General features: G+C 34.2%; 2 protein-coding genes and 1 pseudogene across 5 annotated transcripts; all 3 read left to right on the forward strand.

Moving 5' to 3' along the window:
* The first annotated feature begins 93 nt into the window (after positions 1-93).
* On the forward strand, positions 94-7,749 carry LOC124454669 (aflatoxin B1 aldehyde reductase member 3-like). Its single transcript, XM_047005442.1, has 13 exons — positions 94-304; positions 613-683; positions 1,053-1,114; positions 1,750-1,813; positions 2,019-2,061; positions 2,863-3,009; positions 3,696-3,745; positions 4,116-4,195; positions 4,543-4,609; positions 4,796-4,896; positions 5,844-5,998; positions 6,779-6,859; positions 7,428-7,749. The coding sequence occupies exons 1-13, from the start codon at positions 211-213 to the stop codon at positions 7,493-7,495; spliced, it is 1,083 nt and encodes a 360-aa protein (XP_046861398.1). The 5' UTR covers positions 94-210; the 3' UTR covers positions 7,496-7,749.
* A 420-nt stretch (positions 7,750-8,169) lies between these two features.
* Positions 8,170-18,440, forward strand: LOC124454994 (solute carrier family 13 member 5-like). Of its 4 annotated transcripts, none has more exons than XM_047005751.1 (13): positions 8,170-8,338; positions 12,229-12,494; positions 12,732-12,932; positions 13,410-13,440; positions 13,532-13,683; positions 13,792-13,911; positions 14,175-14,285; positions 14,457-14,561; positions 15,012-15,130; positions 16,021-16,133; positions 16,205-16,366; positions 16,442-16,579; positions 17,978-18,440. In XM_047005751.1, the coding sequence occupies exons 1-13, from the start codon at positions 8,225-8,227 to the stop codon at positions 18,149-18,151; spliced, it is 1,806 nt and encodes a 601-aa protein (XP_046861707.1). In that variant the 5' UTR covers positions 8,170-8,224; the 3' UTR covers positions 18,152-18,440. The 4 variants fall into 4 exon arrangements, with proteins under 4 accessions (XP_046861707.1, XP_046861709.1, XP_046861710.1 ...); XM_047005753.1 differs by having other exon boundaries at positions 13,556-13,683; XM_047005752.1 differs by lacking the exon at positions 8,170-8,338 and adding an exon at positions 10,073-10,196.
* Positions 18,441-19,696: 1,256 nt separating this feature from the next.
* On the forward strand, positions 19,697-26,466 carry LOC124454996 (annotated as a pseudogene).
* Positions 26,467-27,936: the final 1,470 nt, after the last annotated feature.

A 27,936-nucleotide genomic window follows, 5' to 3' on the forward strand; every position in this document is an offset into this window, starting at 1 on the left:
TTGTTTTTATTACGTCATTGTTCTGTTTATGTACTCACTGCCCCCTCACATACCTGTACATCCCGCTCCCCCCGTGATCTAGATATCGTTACTTTGTCACAAATAAAACATAATCAACATAATCCAGTGGATACATAAATTGCTTGTCAACGGGGTCAATTCAACCAAGAAGTTACGATTTTGACTACGCTCTATTCACAATCTATTTTTATGTTACTCCGTCAAGGTCGAAGAACTGCAGTTTTCAACTTCGTATATAGTTATCAATTACGGACTTTTGCTGCTACAAGAAAGTCTTGTTACTGTACGTTTTTTATATAATCCGTATTATCCTGAGGCAGCTTAAAAAAGTTATACTTTGGTTGGTGACAAATTATTGGGGGTTGCAACCCCCTAGCCTACTTTTTGCAGCGTTGCTACAAGCTTGTATGAGAGAAATGGCAATTAAGCTAGACAGTTTTTGTTGCCTGTTTGTTTTCGTTACTATTAGTCATTCCTTCGTTCGATTTTATAGTTTAAATTTTCGTGCAGTGTAGTGTACTATGATGTGCTATCTTGACCACTACTGGAAAATTTATTTATTCAAATATATTTTCAATAAACTCATTTTAGATCACTATAGCAACATGGTTGACACACAGATAGGAACAATGGAATATGGAAGACAAATTGATGAACAGCAGGTGGGCTGTGTGCATCTTTTAACAGCATGTGGTTAGCTTTTTGCCTCCACCCTCACATGGTTCCCATGCACACATCCCTGTTATAAATTGGTATTGTTCCACGTTCTCTTACCAACTTTTGTTGCTTTTGTATTTTAAAAGCCAACAATTTTAGCTCGAACAAAAATTTTTGCCTCTTCTCAGTTTCTAGACTAATTTCTTTCTAAAGCTGTGGGTTTCATCTGCACTAACACCGTGAAAATGTGGCCCCTTTACGTTGTATTAAGTGTTTGTTCCCCAATATGCTGTTGGGACCTGGTGATTTAAACTATTTAAATGGCACTTGGCCAACAGCAGGCAATTTTTGATATTTTATTTTTAATATTTTAGAGTTTTAAAATAATGGAATACTGTTTGAGTAAAGGTGTAAACTGGTTTGACACCGCATTAATGTAAGTTGTTCAAAAATTTACAATTGCCAAATGGTATTTTAATAAAACATTTAAAAATATGATTGTGGATCTGTATTCTGTAGTAAATTGTCCTGTTTCACTGTCCCTCCCCTTTAGTGTATACAGTGTGCTTGAAGTAGCTTTTCAATGTCTACTTTACAGTCTCTGTTAAATGTTCCTTCAGATGCCTGTTTTATTGCATTTGCATTTACATTGCAAAGCTATGACCATAGCTTGCATCTGCATTTACATTGCAAAGCTATGACCATAGTTTGCATCTGCATTTACATTGCAAAGCTATGACCATAGTTTGCATCTGCATTTACATTGCAAAGCTATGACCATAGTTTGCATCTGCATTTACATTACAAAGCTATGACCATAGTTTGCATCTGCATTTACATTGCAAAGCTATGACCATAGTTTGCATCTGCATTTACATTGCAAAGCTATGACCATAGCTTGCATCTGCATTTACATTGCAAAGCTATGACCATAGCGTACATTGCCAGCTGATTGTTATGTTTTGGCAAATTATAAGCTGTGTAACATTTTGAAGTGTATGTTAGTCATTGTCATATTCAAATAATGCATTAAATGCATTAACGTCTGAATGTTTGGGATTGTTTCATCAGGTATAATGGGAGCAAAAGTGAGAAAATAGTTGGAAATTTTGCCGCCAAAGTGGGGCGAGCAAAGGTATGATGTTTAATTTTATCATAATTTGCTGAAACAATAACTTTTTTCCCGCATCGTTTACTTCTTCTGACTTATTCAGAAAATTTTGCTCATTTTTTTTGAAATGATATTACTTTTTTGGGCCAGATATTAAAAATTAAGAAGATGGATACACATTGAGCGAGGACCATTTTATTATTGACTAACTTTTCTGTCGGTTTTGTAGATAAAGATTGCAACAAAAGCTTTCCCTGGCTACAATGATAAAGGTCCTTGGCTACAATGATAATCATTAAATATTATTAATATACTTTTTTGTGAGTAGACTGTGCGCATGCAAACCACTATTTTATACCAATTGTACCCTATGGTTATACCACAAAAAAAGTAGAAAACGGCCGACCAAATGGCTTCCATTCATATCACTGAACTCTATGTTCTGACTGGATACACAAAACAAAGCACTTACAAATTAACAAAGACATACTAAAGAACGGGAAAGTTAACACAGTGACGAGATTTCTAATGCAGTATCTCATTAAAAGAATGCAATATGTCACTTCTGTTTCGCTTACTATAGCCAAAACCCAATTACTCAAGATGTCGTACACAAATAAAAGCTTTTCAAGCGATAGTTGTAGTGACAATGAGTTTTTGCTCAAATTCGAGAGAAAATCTAAGGACTTCGCTTTTCACAATTTGAGCACGTAAGAACATTTATACGTGACGTACAATCTAAGCAGGGCGCCTTCGGCAAATGCAGAAAGGTTTGTGAATTGCTGTTAATTAAAACAGCGAGCGCAAAGCATACATATTTTTTAAATCTCTGCATTTTTCAAAGTTTCACGTTAATAGCATTAAATGTATAATATTATTTGAATCGTGTTCGGCAATGTTCTTCACTTTGTGGTCATTTATTGAACAGGATACCCACATGTACACAACGGACCTATTTCTATAAGATAGTATATTGTGAATATTTCAAATGTCGAATTGTCATCAAAATGTTAAATATGGATTGTTTATTCATCTTTTTATCTTTACGTACCTGTACACGTATTGCATTTTAGGTTTTAGTTTTGATGGTATTATTGAACAACTGAATGAATCCTTAAGCAACTTACAAACGGATTACGTGGACATCTTTTATCTCCATTATCCTGATCGCAATTTTCCTATCGAAGAAACACTCAAAGCTTGTAATGAACTTCATAAACGTAGGTTTATTTTTAAACTTATTATCAAACATGTCTTCTGTCAACGTACAAATTTACTCTCGCAATTCGATGCATTATCTTGAGCTTTGATCAGCATCTGTGAAATACAGCGACGTCAAGGTGTATGCGTGTATCAAAAAATGAACACCTTTACTTCATTTCAATCCCCATCAGTATGCCAGGCTCACCGGTACATGGTGCTTAACCCTCTAGGAGCCGGACCTTTTCAAAAGTTTGTACACATTTCGTTTGTTGATTGTTGCCTGTGGGCACCAACGGTCTCTAGAGGGTTAAAGTATTGTCGGCTACGTGCATACATATCTATGATGTTGCTATCGCAAAAGCTTTTCAGCTCTCGAAAATTTAACAGAACTTCTTACAGCAAAACATACACAGTAACGCACCAGTGGGATTAGCTTAGTATTCAGGCATCGAAATTTCACGATAGAGTGTTTACATCGGTCACCGTTTTAGGGGGAAATTATATAAAGTAAAAAGATTTATGTTAATTTCATGCTCTGTTGAGCATCGGCATTTTGATGTGCTCCTCCAACATGGCTGCCATGACGTCACATGCAAACACTCTATTGGTCAATTTCAACAGGTCTTTTTTACGCACCTTGCATATTCATGTCACATCACAACACGGAATCTTATCAATGCCCCATGTACTGTGCTATTTTTAGAAGGGAAATTTAAAGAACTAGGCGTCAGTAATTACGCGTCCTGGGAACTGGTAATTATTTTCCTCCTCTATAATTTTGTTTCATTGTATACTGCAATCTCACCAAAGCACGAAAATTTGTTTCGAAAGTGAGCAATCACTTTAACGATAGTATGTGGTATGATTTTGACGTTTTGCTACTACGCATACGTACGTTCAAATAACCATGAAATGTCTAGCCCATTTTTTGTCAAACCATGTTCTTGTTTTCGTGTATCGGTGCATCTGTATCTTTCAACTCCTGTAAGTACCTGCCTTCTCTTGTAAGTACTTGCTTAATCTTAAAAGTACCTACTTACTCCCGTAAGTACCAGCCGACTTCTGAAAGTTGATGTTTTTAATTGCTATTCAAACTATGACCCGTAAAATAAATTTATTTCAGATGGATGTATATCACATTTGTAAAAGCAATAACTGGGTTATTCCCACGGTTTATCAAGGAATGTACAATCCGCTGACCAGGTAAAACTACAGACACATTGCGATGCGCATCAAGTGCAAAGATTGGTAACTAGTTCCTCTGATCCGCGCACCTTCGATTGCTTTTTGTTCCATTCTACCGGCACCAACTCGCCTTTTTTTTCAAACATTTAATTTCTGTAAAATTACCTATATCCTTACTTCGTAAAGTATTACTACGTTAACTCCTTTAATCACAAGTTTAGCCAAGCGTTCAGCGTTTCAGCAAAAGTTCGGCCAGTTCGTCATGTTGTTTATAGTTGAAATTTTTCTCCGTACATCGTACAAAATATCATTATGCAACTCTTAGTTTAACTGCATCTTCAAGACAAGATCATCTTCGTTTTCAGGATGGTCGAAGCAGAATTATTTCCTTGTTTAAGAAAAATTGGCGTGAGATTTTTTGCTTACAACATGGTAAGATTGAAGAACTGATTGGAAAAACCACTTTGCAAACTAAATACTTTTCGGTACGATTGTCGACTCAATGAGTAATGAAATGGCGCAAATGTATGTTATAGCGCCAGCATTAAATTTTATTATTAGACGATATTATACTGTGATGCGTTCACGACATTTAGTTTAACATGAAGTATTTTGTAGTTGGCGGGTGGCCTGTTAACCGGCAAACACAAGTTGGACGACAATCCTGAAGAGCAGACTAAACCAGGAAGATTCTTTGGGAAGGAATTCTGGCCCTCAAGGTTGCATTAACGATTCAGAATTTTTACCAACATAAATTGTATACATAAATGGTTACTTAAAAAGACGCATTTCAGGTCTTTTGTACATATGGTTATTTAAATTGAAAATTGAAACGTCGTATTTACATAACGTTACTTGGGAGTACACGTTCCTACCTCTATGTACATATGGCTACTTAAGTTGATACGTTCTTTCACATTTAACACATTTGTAAACGACACAAGTTGACCCATTTGTAAACGACACAAGTTAACACATTTGTAAACGACACAAGTTGACACGTTTGTAAATGGCACAAGTTGACCCATTTGTAAATGACACAAGTTGACCCATTTGTAAATGACACAAGTTGACACATTTGTAAACGACACAAGTTGACACATTTGTAAATGACACAAGTTGACACATTTGTAAATGACACAAGTTGACACATTTGTAAACGACACAAGTTAACCCAATTGTAAATGGCATAAGTTGATACATTTGCTCACAAATTTTATTCACACAGTTTGTAATTTTTCCTTGTGAATAAACGAAGCAACGCTGTTTTGGCATCTTCAAAGCTAAGTTCTCAAAAAAATGCTATTATAAAGTAAAGCTTGTCATTCAGCATTTTAAGTCTGATATTTTTACTGTAGTCGGCCTCTTTTTTGGGCATATTTTTAAAAAGAATTTTAAGTGTTGATAAAAAAACAATGTGAATAATTGTAAAAATGACGTTATTGTGGAAAAAGTCGTACTTTCCCCTAAATAGGGGTGGGGGTATTCTAAGTTATGGAGCCGAATTCGTATAAATATTTTACAAAAGCTTGGTGTGTAATATTTGAGTGAGGAAGGTGAAGGAGAAATTTTTTCTTTCTAAGTTGGAATAACATTTAATTCAAGCTAATGTTGTCACATTTAGAACTCGTTTTTGGAAAGCGCTTTTGTGTTTTTGTTGTTGTAGCTACCGCAAGCGATTTTGGCACCAGGAATATTTTGACGGTGTAGAGAAAATTCAGAAAGCGACTACTTCATGTTATCGTGACGAAAACGTATCTCTTATTGAAGTGTGTACTCGATGGATGTATCATCATTCTCTGTTGTCGGAGAAACACGGAGGTACGGACTTCAACGAAAGTACTAGATTTATTTAGCGAAGTGTATCATAATATAGACGCTAAAGTTCAACTTTCGAGGAAGTGTAATAGTTAAACTTAGCTGCATGAAGCTGCAACGTTTAGACATGGAAGCACGAAATATATAAAATCGTCAACTTTCGAGGAAGTGTAATAGTTAAACTTGGCTGCATGAAGCTGCAACGTTGAGACATGGAAGCACGAAATATATAAAATCGTCAACTTTCGAGGAAGTGTAATAGTTAAACTTGGCTGCATGAAGCTGCAACGTTGAGACATGGAAGCACGAAATATATAAAATCGTCAACTTTCGAGGAAGTGTAATAGTTAAACTTGGCTGCATGAAGCTCCAACGTTTAGACATGGAAGCACGAAATATATAAATTCGTCAACTTTCGAGGAAGTGTAATAGTTAAACTTGGCTGCATGAAGCTGCGACGTTTAGACATGGAAGCACGAAATATATAAAATCGTCAACTTTCGAGGAAGTGTAATAGTTAAACTTGGCTGCATGAAGCTCCAACGTTTAGACATGGAAGCACGAAATATATAAAATCGTCAACTTTCGAGGAAGTGTAATAGTTAAACTTGGCTGCATGAAGCTGCGACGTTTAGACATGGAAGCACAAAATATATAAAATCGTCAATGAATCGATAAAGTTTTTGTGGTTGCTTTGCCTAATTTCTGTTAATCGTTCAGCTAGTTAGCAGTTTTATCCGGAACTGAACTTTATCGACACTTTTCATTTATTTTTTTTTGTAGATGGAGTTATTATTGGCGGATCTTCTCCAGCACAACTGGAAAATAATTTAAACTTTATTGACAAAGGACCTTTACATCCTGGTAACTTAGTAATAATTCAAACAAATTCTGACTTTTTGATGTCATTTTACCACCTTTTTTATCTTCGTTCAAATTTCTGCTGATATAGCCAGTGGCGCAGCTCGAACGTTAATTGTTCATATTCATATATTCCGTTGTGCACTACTGATTTCTTTTGAAAGTAATTTGAATTTCAAAAGAAATCAGTAGGGCACAACTGAACATATGAATATACAACCCCAATTGACGTTCCAGTTACGCCTCTGGATATAGCTACCATCTTTACTTTCTGATAACTTCTATAAGTGAATTTGTAATTTCACCATCTTTATTGTGCTCGTTTCTCGTGTAGTTTCGAAGTTCTCACATCCTGGTAACTTTACAATAATATTCAAAAAAATTCTGACAAATTTCGAAAAACTTCTGACGTAATCCTGACACTTCGTCGTTTTCTTCAACCATTACTAAAATAAAGGCAGCTCAATCTCAGTCAATAGCTAACTCCGTATGCTGGGTTCAAAGTTTATTTTATTAAGTAGATTTTGAACTGTAAGTTATCTTTATCATTAGTTTTTTTTTATGTTTTAAGACATTGTTGCTGCATTTGAACTTTCTTGGGAAAGAATTAGTGGCGTTTGTCCTCGTTACAATCGGTAGCCGAACTATGATTGGTCAGTTTCAATTGACGATTTCAATGAACTCTAACTACGGACAAGTTCTGATACAGAATTAAATCATTTATATTTTCCAAAAGTTTATCTATATATTACTGAATAAAATGTAGGTGGTGGATTTTTTTGAATGCATTTTCTACAAGGAAATAATTTCCTATTAAAGACGATTCCTCCATGATTTAGTCACCAGTACACTTTGTAATCTTTTGTGAAAAAATATTTCTATTGCTAATTGTATGTGAGTTTTTGTAATTTTTTTTAAACTATCAATCACTTGCAAATCTTTCCACAATTTCTGTTATTAAACATTTGCAAAGCATTAGGACGCGAAGTGAACATTACACGGAAACAATTTACCGAATATTAATTGCTTTAATATACATCTTATGTCGTTTTTACGATATAGCTTGTAAGGATACAAGCTACGTACCAATGTAAGCTACGTCGATAAAACACATAGTAAGTTGTTGCTCATTTGCTAATTGAAGCAGTTTCGACATTTTTATGGTGCATTTTTGTCTTTTTAAAAACAATCTCAAACGATATCGCAATAACAAATAATTCATTGCTTCCCTAGCAACCGCTATTCTTTAGATAATGTCCCCCTGCTTATTCCGGTCTAGTTGCTTTCCTTTCAACTACCCCCTGCCTGCTTATTCCGGCTAGTTGCTTTCCTCCGAATAATACCTGTTGACTTGCCAAAGTTTGTAATATGACTGTCCATTGCAAATTTATTTGGAAAGTAGTTTCGAATCACAAACGATTTTTGATCCTGACGCTAACTCCTTTAGTACTTGTTCCTCTGCCTGCAGCTGTGAACACCAAGGTGAGATGAGTATTATTTGTGAAGAAATCATCCAATGTAGCTAATTGCTAGTTAGTAATGTACAGATAATGGATTTTCATGAAATAGTTAGTGTTCCAAAGCTTCTACATTTATTCAATCTGTAAAGAAATCCTTAAACATATTGATTATTCTGGCTCACTAGAAGATTTTCTTTCAATTTTCGAGCAAAGCGTTGTATTAAAGCAATGTAGTATTATCAACTGTGAAACTTCTGCGCATCAGTGCATGTGTACACAATAACAATATTCTTGCAATTTTCTCAATCAAAATTTTAGTATGATTGTTCTTGAACCACTGAATATAAAGTACGACATACTTGCATACAGCACCGACCTTTTAGTTATATTTGTGCAGTATACAATTTTTGTATGGCGACGAAAGCATATATGAATAATGCAACAATTCTAGATTATACAAATGATTGCTTGATTTGCTTCAACAACACTACGAACGAGACAATGCGTCCCGAACACTGATCGCGACATTCAACCTCTCCGTAACTTCTGCTGTTTGTATAACATTGTAATACTTTTAATGTTAGGCCTTGTTGTCTTGGAATGATTATTTTTTGTATTGTTTTGCAATGTTTGCTCCGATAATCGTTGAGAAAGAAACTGAGCTTCTGCAGTACTGACTTCGCTAGTTCGGTGAACCGTACACTGTTTATATAGCCGAGCCTACGGAAAATTGCCTTCGCCGGCCTTCGTCTTAGACTCTGTAGAACATAAATAAGAAAATAAACGTTTATTTTTTTGAATTTTGTTTACATTTGCATACAAAGGTAAATATTCAAGGTTAGAATTTTTATGTTTTATGACGCATATCCGTGGTTAAAACAAAGATCTTGTGTTAGACGATTTTAATGCAGACATTCAACTGCGAAAAAATAAAAACAAAAAATTACATTTCAATCTCTCTAAGAAATATGTTTATATCTTTACGTATATATGTTTCATAAAAACAGTAGAATTTACTAAAGCGTAGAACGAGTCCAAAAGCCATCATGCTCTATAATTGATTGGTTCAACGGTGCAATAGACCACTAGTTAATTTTGTTTGCATTTTCAAAGATCTAGACTAGACCTACACCATTTTGCGCTACTACCTTCAGCGATGTGTCATGATTGTTCGCGTTATGACTTCCTGGCTTAGAATAGTATTTGCTAAAGGTTGACTAAGATGACGAAACTATCTTTATACAGCTATAATGGTGGTCCTTGCTCAGTTGAAACTTTTTTTTGCGTCTTCTTTCTTGCGATTTAAAAGATCTTTTGTCGCATCATTTTCTGCCATCATTTCCAAAGTTTTTAATAACTTTGTGATCGACTCTTCATTGCTTTACTTCTATCTACTTTAACGTTGACAAACATCTGTCTTCCTTTCTTTGTTGTCTTACTTTGCAGTCATTGTCATTCTACATTTGCGTACTCCATTCATTGGAAGACTCAATGCTTTGCTCCGAATGACATGAGTTCCCAATTAAGGTGAACACAAAACATTGAACCGCTTTCAAAAACGCTTGATATCTGCGACAGCTTAGATGGTAAATGAAACCATACAAGTGCCGATTCATTTTATCCATACACCTGCATTTTATCCCCTCGTCCCTAATTCATCCTCCAACAATAGAATTTCTAATCCGATATCCGTTTCCGCGAACATGTGCTATTCGTGTATACATAATATTCTGATCCAATTACGTTGCCGGTTTAAATCATAAAACATGGCTTTCCAATGTCGCCCGATTTGCAACGCAGTTTCAACATATAAACGTTTTTTGTTGTTAGTTCTTACTCCTTTAGTATTGGCTCCTTTACCAATTGCCATTAATGAAAAGGTAAGTAAGAATATGAATGAATTTATCTTGTAAGTTTAGCTGATACTGATTTTAGATAAAACTGTTGCTGGTATTTTGATTGCACGCTGAAGTCATGATGATAATTTCGCAGAAAGATGTAAGAATGATGAATAATCATTCCAATGCTTACGAAATTATTTTTTTGCTTATTCTTACAGGATTATTCTGTTCTGCCAAACTACTTTCTGTGTTTATTCGATGTGAAGACAATATATTTCTAGAAGAAATAACAAATGATATTCTTGTTAAATAATTGAATTCACACAGCAGGAATGACATTCACCGGCAGGCCATGCACTCCAGAGAAAATGAAATTCAATATTGTGCTAAAAATGTCATCTTAACACCTTTTTATCTAAATGAGAATCGTTTGTTTTAAATGAACTACTGTAATCAATATTATGATGGTGTGACACATTCGTTATAATCTGTCATTAATACTTTAAGTTTTAACAAGATAGAAAGTGTGAGCAAAGAATTGTTTCAACAAAATTTTGGTTGTCGTGCAGTCATGTTATCGTTTAGTTTTGTGCAAAAATAAGTTCCACCACTGGGCACTGGCCTTCGCCGTATTTTTTTCAAGTTTTTCACAGGCTAAAATCGAAACAACTCCAGCAGATATTAACGGCATGCACGAACTACAAAGAAGACGAGCAGCTCTCAACGAGAAAGCTCTAAGTCTTTGCTTCTAGTATCTGATACGTACATCACCTATATGAATGTCTTCTTCTAGACCAGGTTCCGAAGATGCATTAAACCTGCATGGGGCTTCCGTTTACAAAACCATATTCTACGAAAAAAGGAAAGAAGATTTAATGATGGTGTGCAGTGTGTTATCTCTTGTTATAAATGAGCTCTCACCATGAAACAGCCAGAACGAAACAGCCAAATCTTGACAATTACAACTTTTGCTAAACGCATATTCTCGAAAATCAATTGTTATTCACTTACGATTGCTTAGTTAGAACAGTTCAAACTTAATAATCGTACGTATTGTCTTTTCCATCATGCTCGCCCAACGTAATTAATACAATTTCTTAAGAAATGAAATGATTAAAATTTTCTTTAAATATTAATTACGCGAAAATCACGGTCGAGCTTAGTGTGAAAATTTTCAATGCAAATGATTGTAAATTGAAGTATTGACCATCTACCAATAAGATAAAAACAGTACTTACATGACCAAAGCGAATATGGAACTTTTTATATACATCACATATATGAATGTCTTCTTCTAGACCAGGTTCCGAAGATGCATTAAACCTGCATGGGGCTTCCGTTTACAAAACCATATTCTATGAAAAAAGGAAAGAAGATTTAATGATGGTGTGCAGTGTGTTATCTCTTGTTATAAATGAGCTCTCACCATGAAACAGCCAGAACGAAACAGCCAAATCTTGACAATTACAACTTTTGCTAAACGCATATTCTCGAAAATCAATTGTTATTCACTTACGATTGCTTAGTTAGAACAGTTCAAACTTAATAATCGTACGTATTGTCTTTTCCATCATGCTCGCCCAACGTAATAAATACAATTTCTTAAGAAATGAAATGATTAAAATTTTCTTTAAATATTAATTACGCGAAAATCACGGCCGAGCTTAGTGTGAAAATTTTCAATGCTAATGATTGTAAATTGAAGTATTGACCATCTACCAATAAGATAAAAACAGTACTTACATGACCAAAGCGAATATGGAACTTTTTATAAAACCCAGACATACCATTACATCATCAATAAATCAACATAAGTTTTTATTATTTTGGTAATAAAAGTGGATATCACTCCTTATTTAGCAAGCAGAGTTCATATGATTCTAACAAAAAGAATTAGATTTTAGCAAGCTGGCTTTCAGATATAAATATTTGTATCAAATAAACGTCTTATGTTGATTCACGTTTGTCCGTTTATAACACAATTATCAAAAAACTCAGACAACAGCTTCTTGAGCATGCGCAAAACAAAGAATTTGAATGACTGAGCATTGGTATGTAATATTTATTTCAGGAAGGAAAATGTGCGTATGCTATCCTCATTATGGCAGTTTATTGGATAACTGAAGTGTGTCCTCTAGCTGTGACGTCACTACTTCCTCTTATACTATTTCCGGTTCTGGGTGTCGTTGAGGCAAAGAAAGTGGGCCCACCATACTTTAGTGATACCAATATTCTCTTTATGGGTGGATTGTTGGTTGCCGCTGCAGTGGAGCGCTGGAACCTACACAAGCGCATTGCTTTGTTTGTTTTGTTGAAGATTGGAGTTCAACCCAGAAGGTAGGGCTTAATGCATAGTGTAGTTATTTGATAAGAAGATTTTGCATGAAAAAGTAAGAGTTATTTCCAAGAAAACAACAAAGGCTTTCACTGCTGAAGAGAGGGTGCTGTAATGTAAACATTTTATGATAGACTGTTGATGGCGTATTCCAAAATTGATTTGCGAAATTTGTTTGACGATCCTAGCAAAGTGCTTTGCAACATGCTGCTTGAAAATATAATTTATTTGCAATTTAGACTGCTGTTCGGCTTCATGTCCGTGACTGCGTTTCTTTCAATGTGGTTAAGTAATACCGCTACGACCGCCATGATGGTTCCAATAGCTCAAGCAGTCGTAAAAGAATTGAAAAGAGGTACAATTGAAACAAGAGAAACAGATGAAAACACCTTTGATATGAACAGTTTGAAGGATGAAACGAATGATGCATCAGAAACAAAGTAAGATCAATTCTTGTATATCGTCTTGCATCTAAACATGTTTTCCACTGTCAGAGATCGTGAAAAATTGGCGGGAGGGGGCTTATATTCATATGTCCAAGATATGGCACGTTAAGTTTCTTTTAAATCGATTGTTTTCAACAGATTATAACATGTGCACATGAATATGAGCCCCCCTTTCATTATGGATTATCTGCTGTCTCTGACTGTTAAGTAGATTTCTTTAAATGGCTAAGCTTGTTACAGACAGCCCCTCCTGCTTCACACAATTGCAATATTTAAAACAGGGGGGAATCAGCACAGATCGACGCATTTTTAATAAGAAATTAATCCTACATGGTCACAATGGCTTGTTCATTAAAAAAATACCTGCAGATTTAAGAATGTAACATTGCAGATGTAATAAGTAATTTTTTAATTTTTTATAACCTGAACTCAAGAAAATCCATCTTATTTTTTTATGAAATATATTATTAGATCTTTTACAAGAGTTGGCGACACTGAAGAGGTAGCTGTAAACATTGTGATGCTATTTAATACTTATCAATGATGTTCTCGTACGCAGGTCGTTTTTAATTTATGTAGTTTTTACCTTACAGCATCAGTTTACTTTCCAAAAACAGGTTGAAATGAAGCACAACAAGTTTTGTAAGGGAATTTTCCTTAGCATAGCGTATGCAGCGAACATCGGTGGAACCGGTACATTAACAGGAACTGGACCTAATCTTGTTCTTAGTGGCCAATCTGAAGAGTAAGATAACTAAAAAAATTGTGATAAACATTTGCAATACATAAACTCAATAACAAAACCACAGAAAAAGAAATGTTTACGTAATCAAGTTTATTATTAACATTGAAGGTTGTTTCCTGGCAGCGGCGGAATAGGCTTCGCTGATTGGTTTATTTACAGTTTTCCTCAGATGATCATGTTGTTGCTGATTGCCTGGATCTGGATTCAATATCTTTATCTAGACACAAAGTAAAATATTTAACGTTGAAGATATTCTTGCCCGTCATGAAGTTATAACAAGTTAAATGAAATGCTAGAATGCTTTGTTCGATTACTTTTCATCCTAAAGATTTTCTTGCTTTTTAAAGATGAGTGTTTTCTTTCAAAGTCACATTAAAGATTTTCTGTTTTAAATGTTTATGCTGTTCAGTACTAATGCGTTTGTCAAGGAAAGTTGCTTGTTAAAATTGTCGTATAAATGACTCAAACAAAAACTTGCAACAAATTTTTAGGTTTTCAGAATTCTTCTTCTGTCGTAAAACAATGCAAACAAGTAGAATAGATTACGTCGAAAAGGCCAGAAGCATTGTAAGACAACAATATGAAGAACTGGGACCAATTACGTACGTTTTATAAAATAAAGTAAAGTTTGGTGTCATTGAACCATAAACAAACTATTTTGCTGGGTAGTAGCCTCGTGGTTATGCTGCTGCAAAGACCGGCTTTCGTATATTAGCATAAAATTTCATAAAATTGTTATTTAATATTTAGTCAAGAGATATCAATTCTTACAGGTTTGCTGAAGTGACGGTCTTAATTCATTTTGTGACCCTTACGTTACTTTGGCTGTTCAGAGATCCGAAATTTATCGATGGTTGGTCTATATTGTTTAGAAAAGGGTAAGAATTTATAGCATAAACTCAAGACTTCTTGCATTGGTATTGATCAAATACATTGAATTGCATTTAACCTTATCTGCGCATGTTCTTGGAATCTTTTCATTTCCACAAACCATGTTCAGCATGAATATATATTTGTATATCCTCAGCTTAATTATATACGCCCTAGAAACATACGGGCTTCAGGGAAATTCCAGGAAATTCGTCCAGTGGAACATGCCTGACATTTACTTATTTTTAAAAGACTGTCTGGACCCACAATGTATGTCTATATAAGTGCATGTAATAATTAACTATGTTCTCAGTACGTCTATATAAGTGCATGTAATATTTAACTATGTTCTCAGTATGTCTATATAAGTGCATGTAATATTTAACTATGTTCTCAGTATGTCTATATAAGTGCATGTAATATTTAACTATGTTCTCAGTATGTCTATATTGTTTTAGTTTTGTCCGTGATGGCACTGTTGGTATTGTTGTCGCATTTTCTTTGTTTAACTTCCCATCGCGCATGCCAAAGTTAATTGCAAAATTACTGTGTAGAACTATCATTGAAGACGAACAAGGTAATTTATTTGCATATTAAACTGTTTGCCATTCGTAATTCGAGGGAAAAACTACCGTATTTTTGTAGGGGTATCAACTAACATGATACCAATATAGTATCGACGTATTACTAAAGTAAGATCATCCCATCTAAGTGGTGCTCAATTGACATCATTAACAATGGTGAAGTGTGCCGATGAAAGACGACCCTGTACTTACAATTAAATTACTTTCCGGTTTGTGAGTGCGTATGATTTTTATGCACGAGTGAACGTAGCGAACGAGTTTGTTTTCAGTTCTTCTCGATGAGTGCTTAGTAAAATTGGTACAAACAAACAAACCATGAAATAGTCTTTTTCTTATACGAGAATTAAAGTGTAGACTATTTTGTAATTTGTCGCTGAAGTAAGTGATAGACAAAATTCCAACACTTCAAAACAATCATATATTTTGCAAAAAAAAATACAACAACATAAATGAACTGTTCATTGGGACAAAATAGTTTTTCTATCATTTCTCTTTTAACAATATGAAAGCCAATTTCTCTCACGAAGGAAATATGCTCCTATACTTCGTTGTCTTTTTTTCTTTCGGAAGGAAACGAAATAAATTCACTTACTTATTCATTCAGTATCTTGATTCATATATTCTTGATACTTCAAGATTCATGTTTCGACGGTAAATTTTTATCATTTTCCTGTCATTTAATTGTTTTTATTTCATTATTCATTGCTCGTGAAAATCAATACTCGTATAATAAAATGGTAGATTTTCCATTCCATGTTGTAGCTATGTATGACCGTATACATACAATGATATATTGTATATGCTCTGCTATATATGTGCTATGTTGTATATTGGAAGAAACGAAATGTTTTATGGAAATACAACATGCATTTATATATTGCAGATGACTTTTCTTACCAAAAAACTCTTCTCGAATGGGACACAGTGTCGCGAAAATTTTCGTGGGATATTCTTTTGCTTTTGGGAGCAGGTTTCGCCATGGCAAAGGCTGCGAAGGTGATTTGAATGAAGCATTTATTCACTGAAAAAGAATAATGTTTTCTCCTCATGAAACTCTTTTATTTCAGGACTCTGGTTTATCTTTATGGTTGGGTTTACAACTTAGTAAAATGGATAGTCTACCTGTGGCTGTCATAGTTTTAATAAGCGTCACGATGTTGTGTGGTTTCACAGAAGTTACATCAAACACAGCTACAGCAACAATATTTATTCCTATCCTAGGAGCATTAGTGAGTGATTTATCATCTTTCTTATAACATTTTCATGTATCCTATCCTTTACATTTTGAAATATTTTCCATAAAGGCTACTGCTCTTCAAATTCATCCATGGCGTCTTATGATACCCGCGACAGCAGCTTGTTCCTTTGCTTTTATGTTGCCAGTAGCAACTCCTCCGAACGCCATTGTGTTTTCTTCAGGTTATCTTAAAGTTACTGATATGGTAATGAATGACGTGTTGTTTCTAAGATAAATTTATTAGAACACTCTTTCATTAGACCAGCACAGTTTTTACTACCACAATGCAAATATTTTTTTGTCAATTACTTGAAAAAATGAGTTGGATTAATTTTCTAAAGAAGGAAATATAATAATTTAGTTAAAATTTTTCATTGTTAGGGAAACCACACAGAAAACATTGTTGAACTGAGTTGTTGAGGCTAACAACCAGGGGCGTCGGAAGCGGAGGGGGGAGGGTGGGTAAAGCAAAATTACCATAAAAGAGAATGTTTACTAATAGTCTATTTTGACTATAAAACATACATATGAACAGTGCAGTGAGTGGACTATAAAGAATCACGTAGAAATCGTTTGCAATTTTTTTTCATTAGTTTATTACGTTCGCGATTAGATGACCAGCGTTGCTAAAATTCAAAATGGCGACTATTTGACAACATGTTACAAACATCGGTACTCGTAATTTCTAAATGTGCCCCTCCCCCTTCCAAGTTCCTTCCGACATCCCTGCAGTAACAACGTTCCTTTGCGCATCATCTTACTGTTTATTTTGTTTATTTATTTCATTTTAATTATGCAGTTACAATAATGTAAAATAAAAATCACTGAAACAACCACGAAAAGATAATTTCCACTAATGGGTTTTCCGAACGAGATAGAATTGAGAAGAAAACGTATTGAATCTATTGTCAAATTTCTACTATTGTTGAGCAGAATATTGTTGCATGCAAGTAGCATAGTTAACACGTTGTGGCTCGTTGAAAAATGTCACATAAATTTTACATTTTCCAGTTTATCAGATCAGATTAGGAAAATTAATTTTCAATACACATTTAATATAAACGACAATTTTTTGAAAATAGACATGTTTCGACATCTCATGATGCCGATGGCATCATGAATCATGAATCATGAATCATGGCATCATGAATCGATTTCGGCATCATGAGATGTCGAAACATGTCTATTTTCAAAAAAGTTGTCATTTATATTTAATGTGTATTGGCAATAGTGCTTTTACGAAATTATGGAAAAATTAATTTTATAATATGCTGACAAACGTCCTTGTTTGGTTTCTTAAACTTATGCTTTTGCCGGCAATTCATGCTGATATTGCTAATTTTAGTATTTTCGCATATCTTCATGAGAGTTTGATTTCAAACTTTATTTTTCATTTAAAAAAACGGCATCAATCAACTTAGTTCAATTTAATTCATCAATCACTCTTTATAACTGACATATGTAAAAAGTACTTTTCTCTCAAATTATATAACAATGCTCATAATTTATGTTGTCTGAATTTGATATGTTTTACAAAAATACCCTGCTGTTTTTTTGAGATCACCTGAATATAATTTCTTATGCTAAATTTCTTTGATTACAGGTAAAGACAGGGATAGTGTTGAACATTACTGGTATAATTGTGTTGATGGTATGGTTATACACATTTGGTACATGGTATTTTGATCTTAATACATTTCCTGAATGGGCTGAAACGATCGTGAAGAAAAACTCTACCAAGACTGTTCAATGTATAGTTCGTAACATTACTGCTTGAGTTGAATGACTGACAAAATATATAACACTGTCAATATACTTGAAGTGAAGGGGCGAATCTAAAAACAAATAAGCAAGAAGAAAAAAATAACTAAATTAAAAGTGACACAGTTTGAGGATACGTCCGCAATCTTCAAGCCATTCAGTTAAATTCCTGTACACCACAAGACTATTGTACTTAAGAAAATTATTCATTTAAGTATATAAAGTAACCATTTTTTTGTACACCCTTTGCATTCAAATTTCATGCGATTGAGATAACATTAAATACTTACTATTCGTTGGGATTATTTAAGCCATTTGTAATCCAACTCTACTGCTGCTTAATGCCATATCTGCGTGCATAAGTTTAAAATGTCGCACAATGGTTTCAATGCAAACTATAAAAATGTAACCCAAACGGATGGAATATTGTTGAAAACGTTGTTGTAGCCATGCATGTTTGAAAAATACAAATTAGAAACATTTTATAAAGGTTAACAAGATGAGCACTTAATTAGTACCCCAAGGCCTGTCCTAAGGGCATGTTGCCATTCTATAACAACGTATTCGAAGTGAAAAAAACAGTGTCTTTGTCAGAAATATTGAGGTTGGTTTGATGCACCCTGTGTGAAATGAAAAAGTATCCACTCACAAGTAAGGCGACATTTATTTTCTCTTTTATGCTTTAAGTAATCACTTCAAGTAATTATTTAATAGTGAATAATGTATGTCAGAAATACTTTTGAATTAATTAAAAGTATGTTCCCACTTTTGAAGAATAGGATGACGAGCGTACATAGGGTAGCATAAATTAGCAGCCTCACAAATTAATACACGGCCGGCGGCATAAAAATAAAATGGCTTGATTAGCCCCTTTTTTTAATAACATCACGCTTATTTAAAATGATATACATCAAACTTTCACAAAGTTTTACCAGTGTCGACATTTGTCCATTATCAAGCTGATCGTGTTACGAAACATTAAGTGATAAGAATGTCTATTTGAATCAAGAATGACTTGAAGATATTTCTTTTGTGGAGGCTTTTCAGCTTTTAAAAGTGCTCGCACAGCGACGAAGGCAAGAAAACGTTTTATGATACGTCGTTGTTGACTCAACAGATATATCGAACGCTTGTTTACATTCGTATAAAGAATTGTTTACATTCGTATGAAGAATTGTTTACTTTCGTATGAAGAATTGTTACTTTCGTATAAAGAATTGTTTACTTTCGTATGAAGAATTGTTTACATTCGTATGAAGAATTGTTTACATTCGTATGAAGAATTGTTATTTTCGTATAAAGAATTGTTTACTTTCGTATGAAGAATTGTTTACATTCGTATGAAGAATTGTTTACATTCGTATAAAGAATTGTTTACTTTCGTATGAAGAGACGTTGTCTCAACTACATGGGGACTTCCCCTTGTGATTTTGTTGTTTCTATTATGTTAATAACATTTCGATAGGCCACTTTGACATTTTTGTTTATTGCATCGAAATTGTATCAACATAGCCGTTAGCCTGCGAATAGGCTAAGTTCCAACTTATCGTTTCCGTTAATACTTACTAGTTTGAATATATGAAAATGGCTTACAAATATCGCTCAATTTGCCAGGCAGTTTTAACATATAAACGTTTCTTGTGTTTAGTCTTGATTCCTCTAGTATTTGCTCCTTTACCAATCGCCATCAATAAAAAGGTGAGTAAGGTTATGAATAAATATCAGCTGATATTGATTTTAGCATAAGGTATGTGCTGGTGATTCTAAGATGCACGCAAGTCATCATGGATGGAGTATTTTGTAGAATATACATTTCAATGATGCATTAAACCAGATGCGGTAACGCCTGATTATTTTGCCTGAGGTATTTCTCTTTTGAGTACTCGCAGTAAAAACTGAAAATCAATGATGTGTGACGTAAATTTATTTACACAGCAGGACTACGACGTGGAAATTAACCACGATAATTAGGCTTTCTGTTTACATAATATGTACATTCCACGACGTATAGGTTCGCAAGTTGAAAATGATGAATAAGTATGATCTGAACATGAATCTTTCGCTTAAAATGATTATTCTGATTAAATTTATTCAGCATAAAATTGAACTAATAATTCAAGATGGCAGCGAAGCTTTTCTTTGTAATCACTGACCTTTATACAAGGGCTAAATTCAAATTTCAAAAACTAAGTTAACGGAGTGATATATATGTATACGTGTTGACCATTGTGGGAGTTGTTCTTCATTTTAATTGTAGCTTTGATCAACTCAACTTCGTGAAACAGAGGGTCAATTTTACTTCATTCAACTTTACGCTTCGTTGGAGCAGATCATTGCTCGAGTACCGAAAATTGTACAGTTCTCCTCAATTTACTAAGTTCAAAAACTGACAAAGGAGGTTCGGGACAGCCATAATTGAGAACAGCTATATTTCGATTGAAAATTTATAACCAATATGCGATCTGCGCACAATCTTGGCAAAACTGTCAGTCGAATATTTTTATAAGTACGCTCTTGATACGAACAATTTAGTCAACAGTATACAGCTAGCTTTGTCACATGTTGTTATAACGCTATAGATACCGTATTTGAGGAAGGTTGATTATAGACGAAGGCTTTCTCCGTTAGACTATGATAAATAAAACTTTCATTTTCACTCTGCTTTAAACAAAAGCCAAATATAGTTCTACGTCTGCATGATTACTAAAAGTCTATGGAATATAATAACATTGATTTTGAAGCACATAAAAAGTGAAACTGTACCAAGCTGTTTGACAAGCCATGCCTGAAGCTAGAAGCATATTTCTTTTCTTCGCACCATCTTATACATCAGAGTGCTATTGACCTTTTGAACTTGACAAAGCTGCGCATGCGTAATTTAAGCGTGCCAGCATTTTGCGCTACAGCGTAGAATGCAGCTCTATGGATATTAGTCTTTATTTCCTGAAGCTGCATGCAATACCATGAAGTAAATAAAGCAAACCAAAGCTCAAAAACATTAAAGCTGAATTCGCTTAGTCCGCCATAATTGTTTTTCCAGACCTGCTTGAATATTCACGACCATGTAATCGTGAACTCATTTCAGCTAAGGCTGAAATTGCTCCATGTAATCAGCTCCTTAGTATTCGCATTGCGGTATATATATGTGAAGGTGTCTATATTTTTGTCGAATATAAAGACAACAAAATCCATATAGCATAAAAATTGCATAAATCACCAAGACATGACCATAAAGTCTAAAGGGAGTGGTGCACATGATGTCAATATTTTGTATGTAAAATACCCTTTGTTAAGGGTAGTTGACTTTGCACATGCCCATTAAAGACTCAATGGCATCAAACACGTGATTGAGTCTGTGGATATGGGGGGGATACACGTGCACCCCGCCTGATCACTCAACGTTGATGTATGAAATTTATTTCAGGAAGGAAAATGTGCGTATGCTATCCTCGTTATGGCAGTTTATTGGATAACTGAAGTGTGTCCTTTAGCTGTGACGTCACTACTTCCTCTTATACTATTTCCGCTTCTGGGTGTCGTTGAGGCAAAGGAAGTGAGCCTGCCATACTTTAGTGAAACAAATGTTCTCTTACTTGGTGCTTTAATGCTTGCTGTTGCAGTGGAGCACTGGAACCTACACAAACGTATCGCCTTGTTCGTCTTGTTGAAAATTGGAGTTCAACCCAGAAGGTAGCGATGAAGCCATGTTTGGTTTCTAGATAAACAGCCGTTGCATTAAAAAAAAATCGGTTTCCTTCTATTTTTCTAAGGCAAATGCATTAATATTAGTTCCTTAAACAGCGAAAGAATGGCGCTCGTATTTTTTACAAAGTATAACCAACTTTTAATGCTCAGCAGTTGATTTGCGTAAACCTAAAAATATAATTATTTTGTAATTTAGACTGTTGTTCGGCTTTATGTTTGTGACTTCGTTTTTTTCAATGTGGCTAAGTAATACTGCTACAACCTCCATGATGGTTCCAATAGCACAAGCTGTTCTAGAAGAATTAAAGGAAGGTACAAAGGAGACAAGAGAAACTGATGAAAACACCTTTGAATTGAAGAGTTTGAAGGATGAACTGCTTGATACAGAAACGAAGTAAGAGTTATTTGCTCTAATATGATGGCACATTTCCCCTTATGCGGCAAACATTTTCTTTTAAAATATTAAAGTGATCTTATATCTCAACTTGAGTTCATGCGAAAATCGAATTAAGTAAACGAACATTCAGAGTATAAAAGTAAGAAATAGCAAAGTGAAAAGAACAAAAAGACGCAAATAGAAGTAAAAACGTTATGTGCAACAAAACAGAGTATTCAGACGAATATTTTACATTGCTAAATTGTTAGTTAAAATAAGTCGAAGGGTTTGAAAATGTAACATTAGTTCTTCAATTATTTTCGTGATTTTTTGAACATATTACTGATCTACGGAATAGCTAACTTAAATCTCATTTGATTTGTATTAATTAGGTTTACAAGATGTAACAACAATGAAGAGGTGTGTATCATTAAAGTTTTACAATGTGAATTTATATGTAGTTTACAATTTACAGTTTCAGTTTAATTTCAGATTGACGTGAGGCATAACAGGCTTTGTAAAGGAATTTTTCTAAGCATAGCGTACGCGGCCAACATTGGTGGGACTGGTACTTTAACAGGAACTGGACCTAATCGGATTCTTGGTGGTCAATCGGAAGAGTAAGACGAAAGAACATATTTCAATGGAAATTTGCAGTACAAAATTCAATAAAATAACAAGACCTAGTTGATTGAAAAAAAAACATGTACATGGATCTTCAGGTAATCAACTTTAATATTTACATTTAAGGTTGTTTCCTGGCAGCGGTGGATTAGGCTTCGCTGATTGGTTTTTCTATAGTTTTCCTCAAATGATCATCTTGTTGTTGATGACCTGGATGTGGATTCAATATTTTTATCTGGACACAAAGTAAAAAGTTTGTTGTTTGCCATGTTCTCGTCTGCTATGAAGTTGTAAAAAGTTCAATGAAATGATAGCTAAAATGCTTTTATTTCAACCAAAAGATTTTCTTTCGGTTGAAACAAAAGCATTAGAGATATAACATACGCGACCTAAGCACATGTATGTTAAGTAGTGAGCGTTCTTCCTCGAAAAATGCGTACGTTGAACAACTTTGGTTGTAATAATGTTGAAGATTTGCATTAAATTTTCAGCTTTTTAGAATTTTTTCGCTGTCGTAAAAGGAAGCAAAAAAGTAGAACGGATTACGAAGAAAAAGCCCGAAGCATTTTAAGACAACAATACGTAGAACTAGGACCAATCACGTACGTATGTTCTATAAAAAATTGTAAACTTGAGTTCACTATCATTAATAAAATGCGTATCAGTCATTTACCAGCAAAGAAATCTTACACATCTATTAAAATGTATTGATGAAGCTTACTTCGTATACATGAAAACTTAACAACACCGTAGGCAATCCACAATTTTGATTATTGAGTCTTGTAGAAACAATAAATATGAACAAAAATCAGTAGTGTTGTCCTACAATTAAAATTTGTAGCAAAGAATTCTTTCTGAATGGCAATGCTACTCTAAGACCTGATCGTCGTATTTAGCATTAAAATATTATTTACTATCTATAGCAACGTTTTTAATTAATGTAGATTTGCTGAAGTGGCCGTTTTAATTCATTTTGCCACTCTCACTGTATTTTGGCTGTTCAGAGACCCAAAGTTTATCAGTGGTTGGTCTGTACTGTTTAAAAAAGGGTAAGAATTGAAAACATAAACTCAGCACTCGTTGCAACCGTTCTGGATAAAATAGAAAAGTTTGGTTTCAATGTTTACATAAAAAAGTAACTCTGACAGACGTTAAAAGTGGCGTGAAAATGCAATCTTTTTTTATAATTTTGCCATAGCAACGATGGTTGGCCGATAATTTGTGGTAGGGGACTGTGGATGAGGATTTCAATAAATGCATTCCCTTACCCAATAATATGAATTTATGTGTCATGGTAATTTTCATCACCTTACAAATATTTGTTTTGAACGTTTTTGTGGACATCTATTCATATCTTTGGTCGTGGGTTTTGTCAACGCTCTCAAAGAATATTTATGTTTCTAGTGATTATCTTTGTTCCATGGAAAATATGATCTTTTATGATAATAATGAAGTATTTGATTATGGTCTCTATATTTTTGCAGATATGTTCGCGATGGGACAGTTTCCATTATGGTTGCATTTTCTCTGTTTATCGTTCCATCGCGCATGCCCAAATTCATCGCAAGGCTAATTGGCAGGGATATTAATCAAGATAAACAGGGTGAATATATTTTGGGTATTAATTAACAAACAGATAACATTTAACCGTTGTCTATACAGTTATAGATACACGGGTATGACGTCAATTGTGGTCACTTTAAGTTTTTATCTTAGCTTGAACATAATGTGCCATATTTCAAATTTAGGTTTTCCATTCGCATTTTAGTTGTGTCATTTTCATGCGCAAGCTATTGCAAATCTGCCATTCGGTAACACAATTCTCTACCTAAAAATGGTTTTGATTTGCGACATATTTTCTATCAAATCAGACAAATTAAAAGTCCAACTAACTATATCCACTAAAAGGTTTTCCAAATCTCTCGCGCTCATGAGTATAGGGTCGTTTTTCTAACCGTTCTGTTTTTTTACACCCTTTGTATTTTGCAGATGACGATGCTCACTCAAAATCTCTTCTCGACTGGGACACAGTTTCGCAGAAATTTCCATGGAATATAACCTTGCTGATGGGAGCAGGTTTCGCCATGGCAAAAGCTGCGAGGGTGATTTGACTGACGCATATATTTACTGAAAAAAAATACAGTTTTCTCCTTATGAATCTCTTTTATTTCAGGACTCTGGTTTATCTTTATGGTTGGGTTTACAACTTAGTAAAATGGATAGTCTACCTGTGGCTGTCATAGTTTTAATAAGCGTCACGATGTTGTGTGGTTTCACAGAAGTTACATCAACACAGCTACAGCAACAATATTTATTCCTATCCTAGGAGCATTAGTGAGTGATTTATCATCTTTTTTATAAAATTTTCATGTATCCTATATTTTACATTTTGATATATTTTCGATAAAGGCAACTGCAGTTCAAATTCATCCATGGCGTCTTATGATACCTGCAACAGTGGCCTGTTCCTTTGCTTTTATGTTGCCAGTAGCAACTCCTCCAAACGCCATTGTGTTTGGGTTAGGATATCTTAAAGTTACTGACATGGTAATATTTATGTGTTTCTCTTTTAAAGATAAATTGATTATAAACATCATTTAACTTAACCATCTTGTTTCTTACTTTTGCTTGGCAAAGATTTTTGTGTTTTTTCATTGAAGAAATATCAAATGAATTTTCTTAAGAAATCACTAAAAACAATGGTTAAAAAGTTTTCTTTGTTAAATTGAACGTTCGGGCTGGCCTTGCCTCGATGATTGACTTTTTGCACTAGCTTCATTGTATTGCACAACATTTTATTTGATGAAAGCAAGAAAGATCTTTTTAAGAATATTTTTGCCAAGTTTTTATACATTGTAAGGTCATCAGAGCTAATGAATTTTAGATCCTATCAAATAGTAATCTGTGTTTTGATGCTATTAAAAGCTCAAACAATAAGAGAGAAATAAGTTGAAAAACATCTTTTTCTGAAACTTATATTTTTGGCTTTTTTGATAATGGTCAGTTTTCACCACGAGTGTTTTCATTTTAAAAAATGACATCAGTTATCGTAATTTAATTGAATTCATCAATCATTCTTTATAATTGACATATGTAAAAAGTACTTTTCTCTCAAATTATGCAACAATGCTCATAATTTATTTTGTCTGAATTTGATATGTTTAACAAAAATGCCCTGCTGTTTCTCTTGAGATCACCTGAATATAATTTCTTATGCTAAATTTCTTTGATTACAGGTAAAGACAGGGATAGTGCTGAACATTACAGGTATAATTGTGTTGATGGTATGGTTATACACATTTGGTACATGGTATTTTGATCTTAATACATTTCCTGAATGGGCTGAAACGATCGTGAAGAAAAACTCTACCAAGAATGTTCAATGTATAGTTCGTAACATTACTGCTTGAGTAGAATGACTGACAAAAAAAAAACTTAACACAATAATCAGGCTGTCAGTATTCCTGAGGTGAAGGCGTGAAAGCCAAACGTAAAAACAATTAAGCAAGAAGCAGAAAATAACAAAATTAGTAGTAACACTCGTATCTGGTGGTCAAATTACGTGTATTACACGCATGAAGTTACACGTTACGCGAGACTTGTCAATAAAACATGCTTTTAACGAAGTCTTTTTTTCATTTTTGTTGAAAGAAAGAATATTAAATTGTAGAAAAGTATTGGGCCATTAAAGCTAATGGCTTGATCTTTATTCAGTCAATTATGATGCTTTCCATGGAATACGTCTTTACATGTTTGTAAATGTAGATCGTCCAGGTTGGTATAGCCCTGAGAAGGACTGTTTTTGTTGTTGTTGACTCAACAAAAACAAACAAAACAGTCCTTCTCAAGTCAGCAACAAAAACAGTCAACAACAAACAGTCAAACAGTCAACAACAACAAAAACAGTCCTTCTCAGGACTATACCAACCTGGACGATCTACATTTACAAACATGTAACGATACTCCCGGGTTCAAACCATTTACTTGAATACGTCTTTAGTTAGAACTCTTGAGCAGGTTCCACCTTCGATCTTCGGTCTCGGGTTTGCACTGATGTGCTGTCGCCTGTGTTAATTTTACACTTCAACAAATATAGATAAATAATAAAAGCAGGTCCGTACATGCATTTCCAATATTGCTGATACATAATATAAATCCTAACACGTTTTAATATGCAGATGAATAACATGTGATTTGACGAGATTTGAACTCGCACCTCCGGGATACTATTTCGCCGCTACCAAGCCCACAGGGACTGGAGACGAGTCAAATATCTTTAAAACTACGTATGGACGAGAGATTCTCGCCTTGATAGCAGTTACTGGATGGCACCGTGTTTCAACTGTGTGCGAGTTCAAATCTCGTCCAAGTCAGATGTTTTTCATGTGCTTATAAAAGCGTGTTAGGATTTATATCATGTATAATCCCTGATGATAGCTTTGGAATATTCCATATACTAGTAGTTGAGAATGAATTTTATCACCGCAGATAAAGCGGTGTTTGATTCATAAAATCGCGAGCGAAAATGTATACAGTTGTACAGCTGTCTTTTATTCATAATATTTGTAACCAGTCACAGTTGCAAGTTACGTTCTAAAAAGTAATTAGTTACCGTTTCTCAAAAAAGTGACGGTTAAATGTAACTAGTTATTTGTAAAAAGTTATATTCGGCAATATACTTATAATAAATCAGACACTGTACAAGTTTAAAAAGTTTAACTAATGACTTCAATCCAAATTATACGGGTGCAGCTCAAATAACTAGAATAGCTTTGAAAAGATGCGTGTTGCAGCCATGTACATGTTCGACAAATACAAATGACGAACATATACATGCATTGTAAAAAGGTTTAACAAGATTTTTATGCTCATTCGAAGAAAACATGCTCGAAGTATAAAACATGTAAATCATATTTCTTTATTTTCTTTTGTTTTCATGCTTCAAGTAGTAACTTTGTTCGCACTGAATATGACTCAATGAAAATATTTTCTCCGTCTTAAATCTCAAATCACATTTCAATTGTATTGTGAATTTTTTTTTCTTTCCCTTGTCACGTTTCACATCATATGCCACTGACCGTCTTGTGATCACATCG

This window comes from Xenia sp. Carnegie-2017, unplaced genomic scaffold (genome assembly GCF_021976095.1).
Source record: "Xenia sp. Carnegie-2017 unplaced genomic scaffold, XeniaSp_v1 HiC_scaffold_3, whole genome shotgun sequence".
Lineage (NCBI taxonomy): Eukaryota > Metazoa > Cnidaria > Anthozoa > Malacalcyonacea > Xeniidae > Xenia > Xenia sp. Carnegie-2017.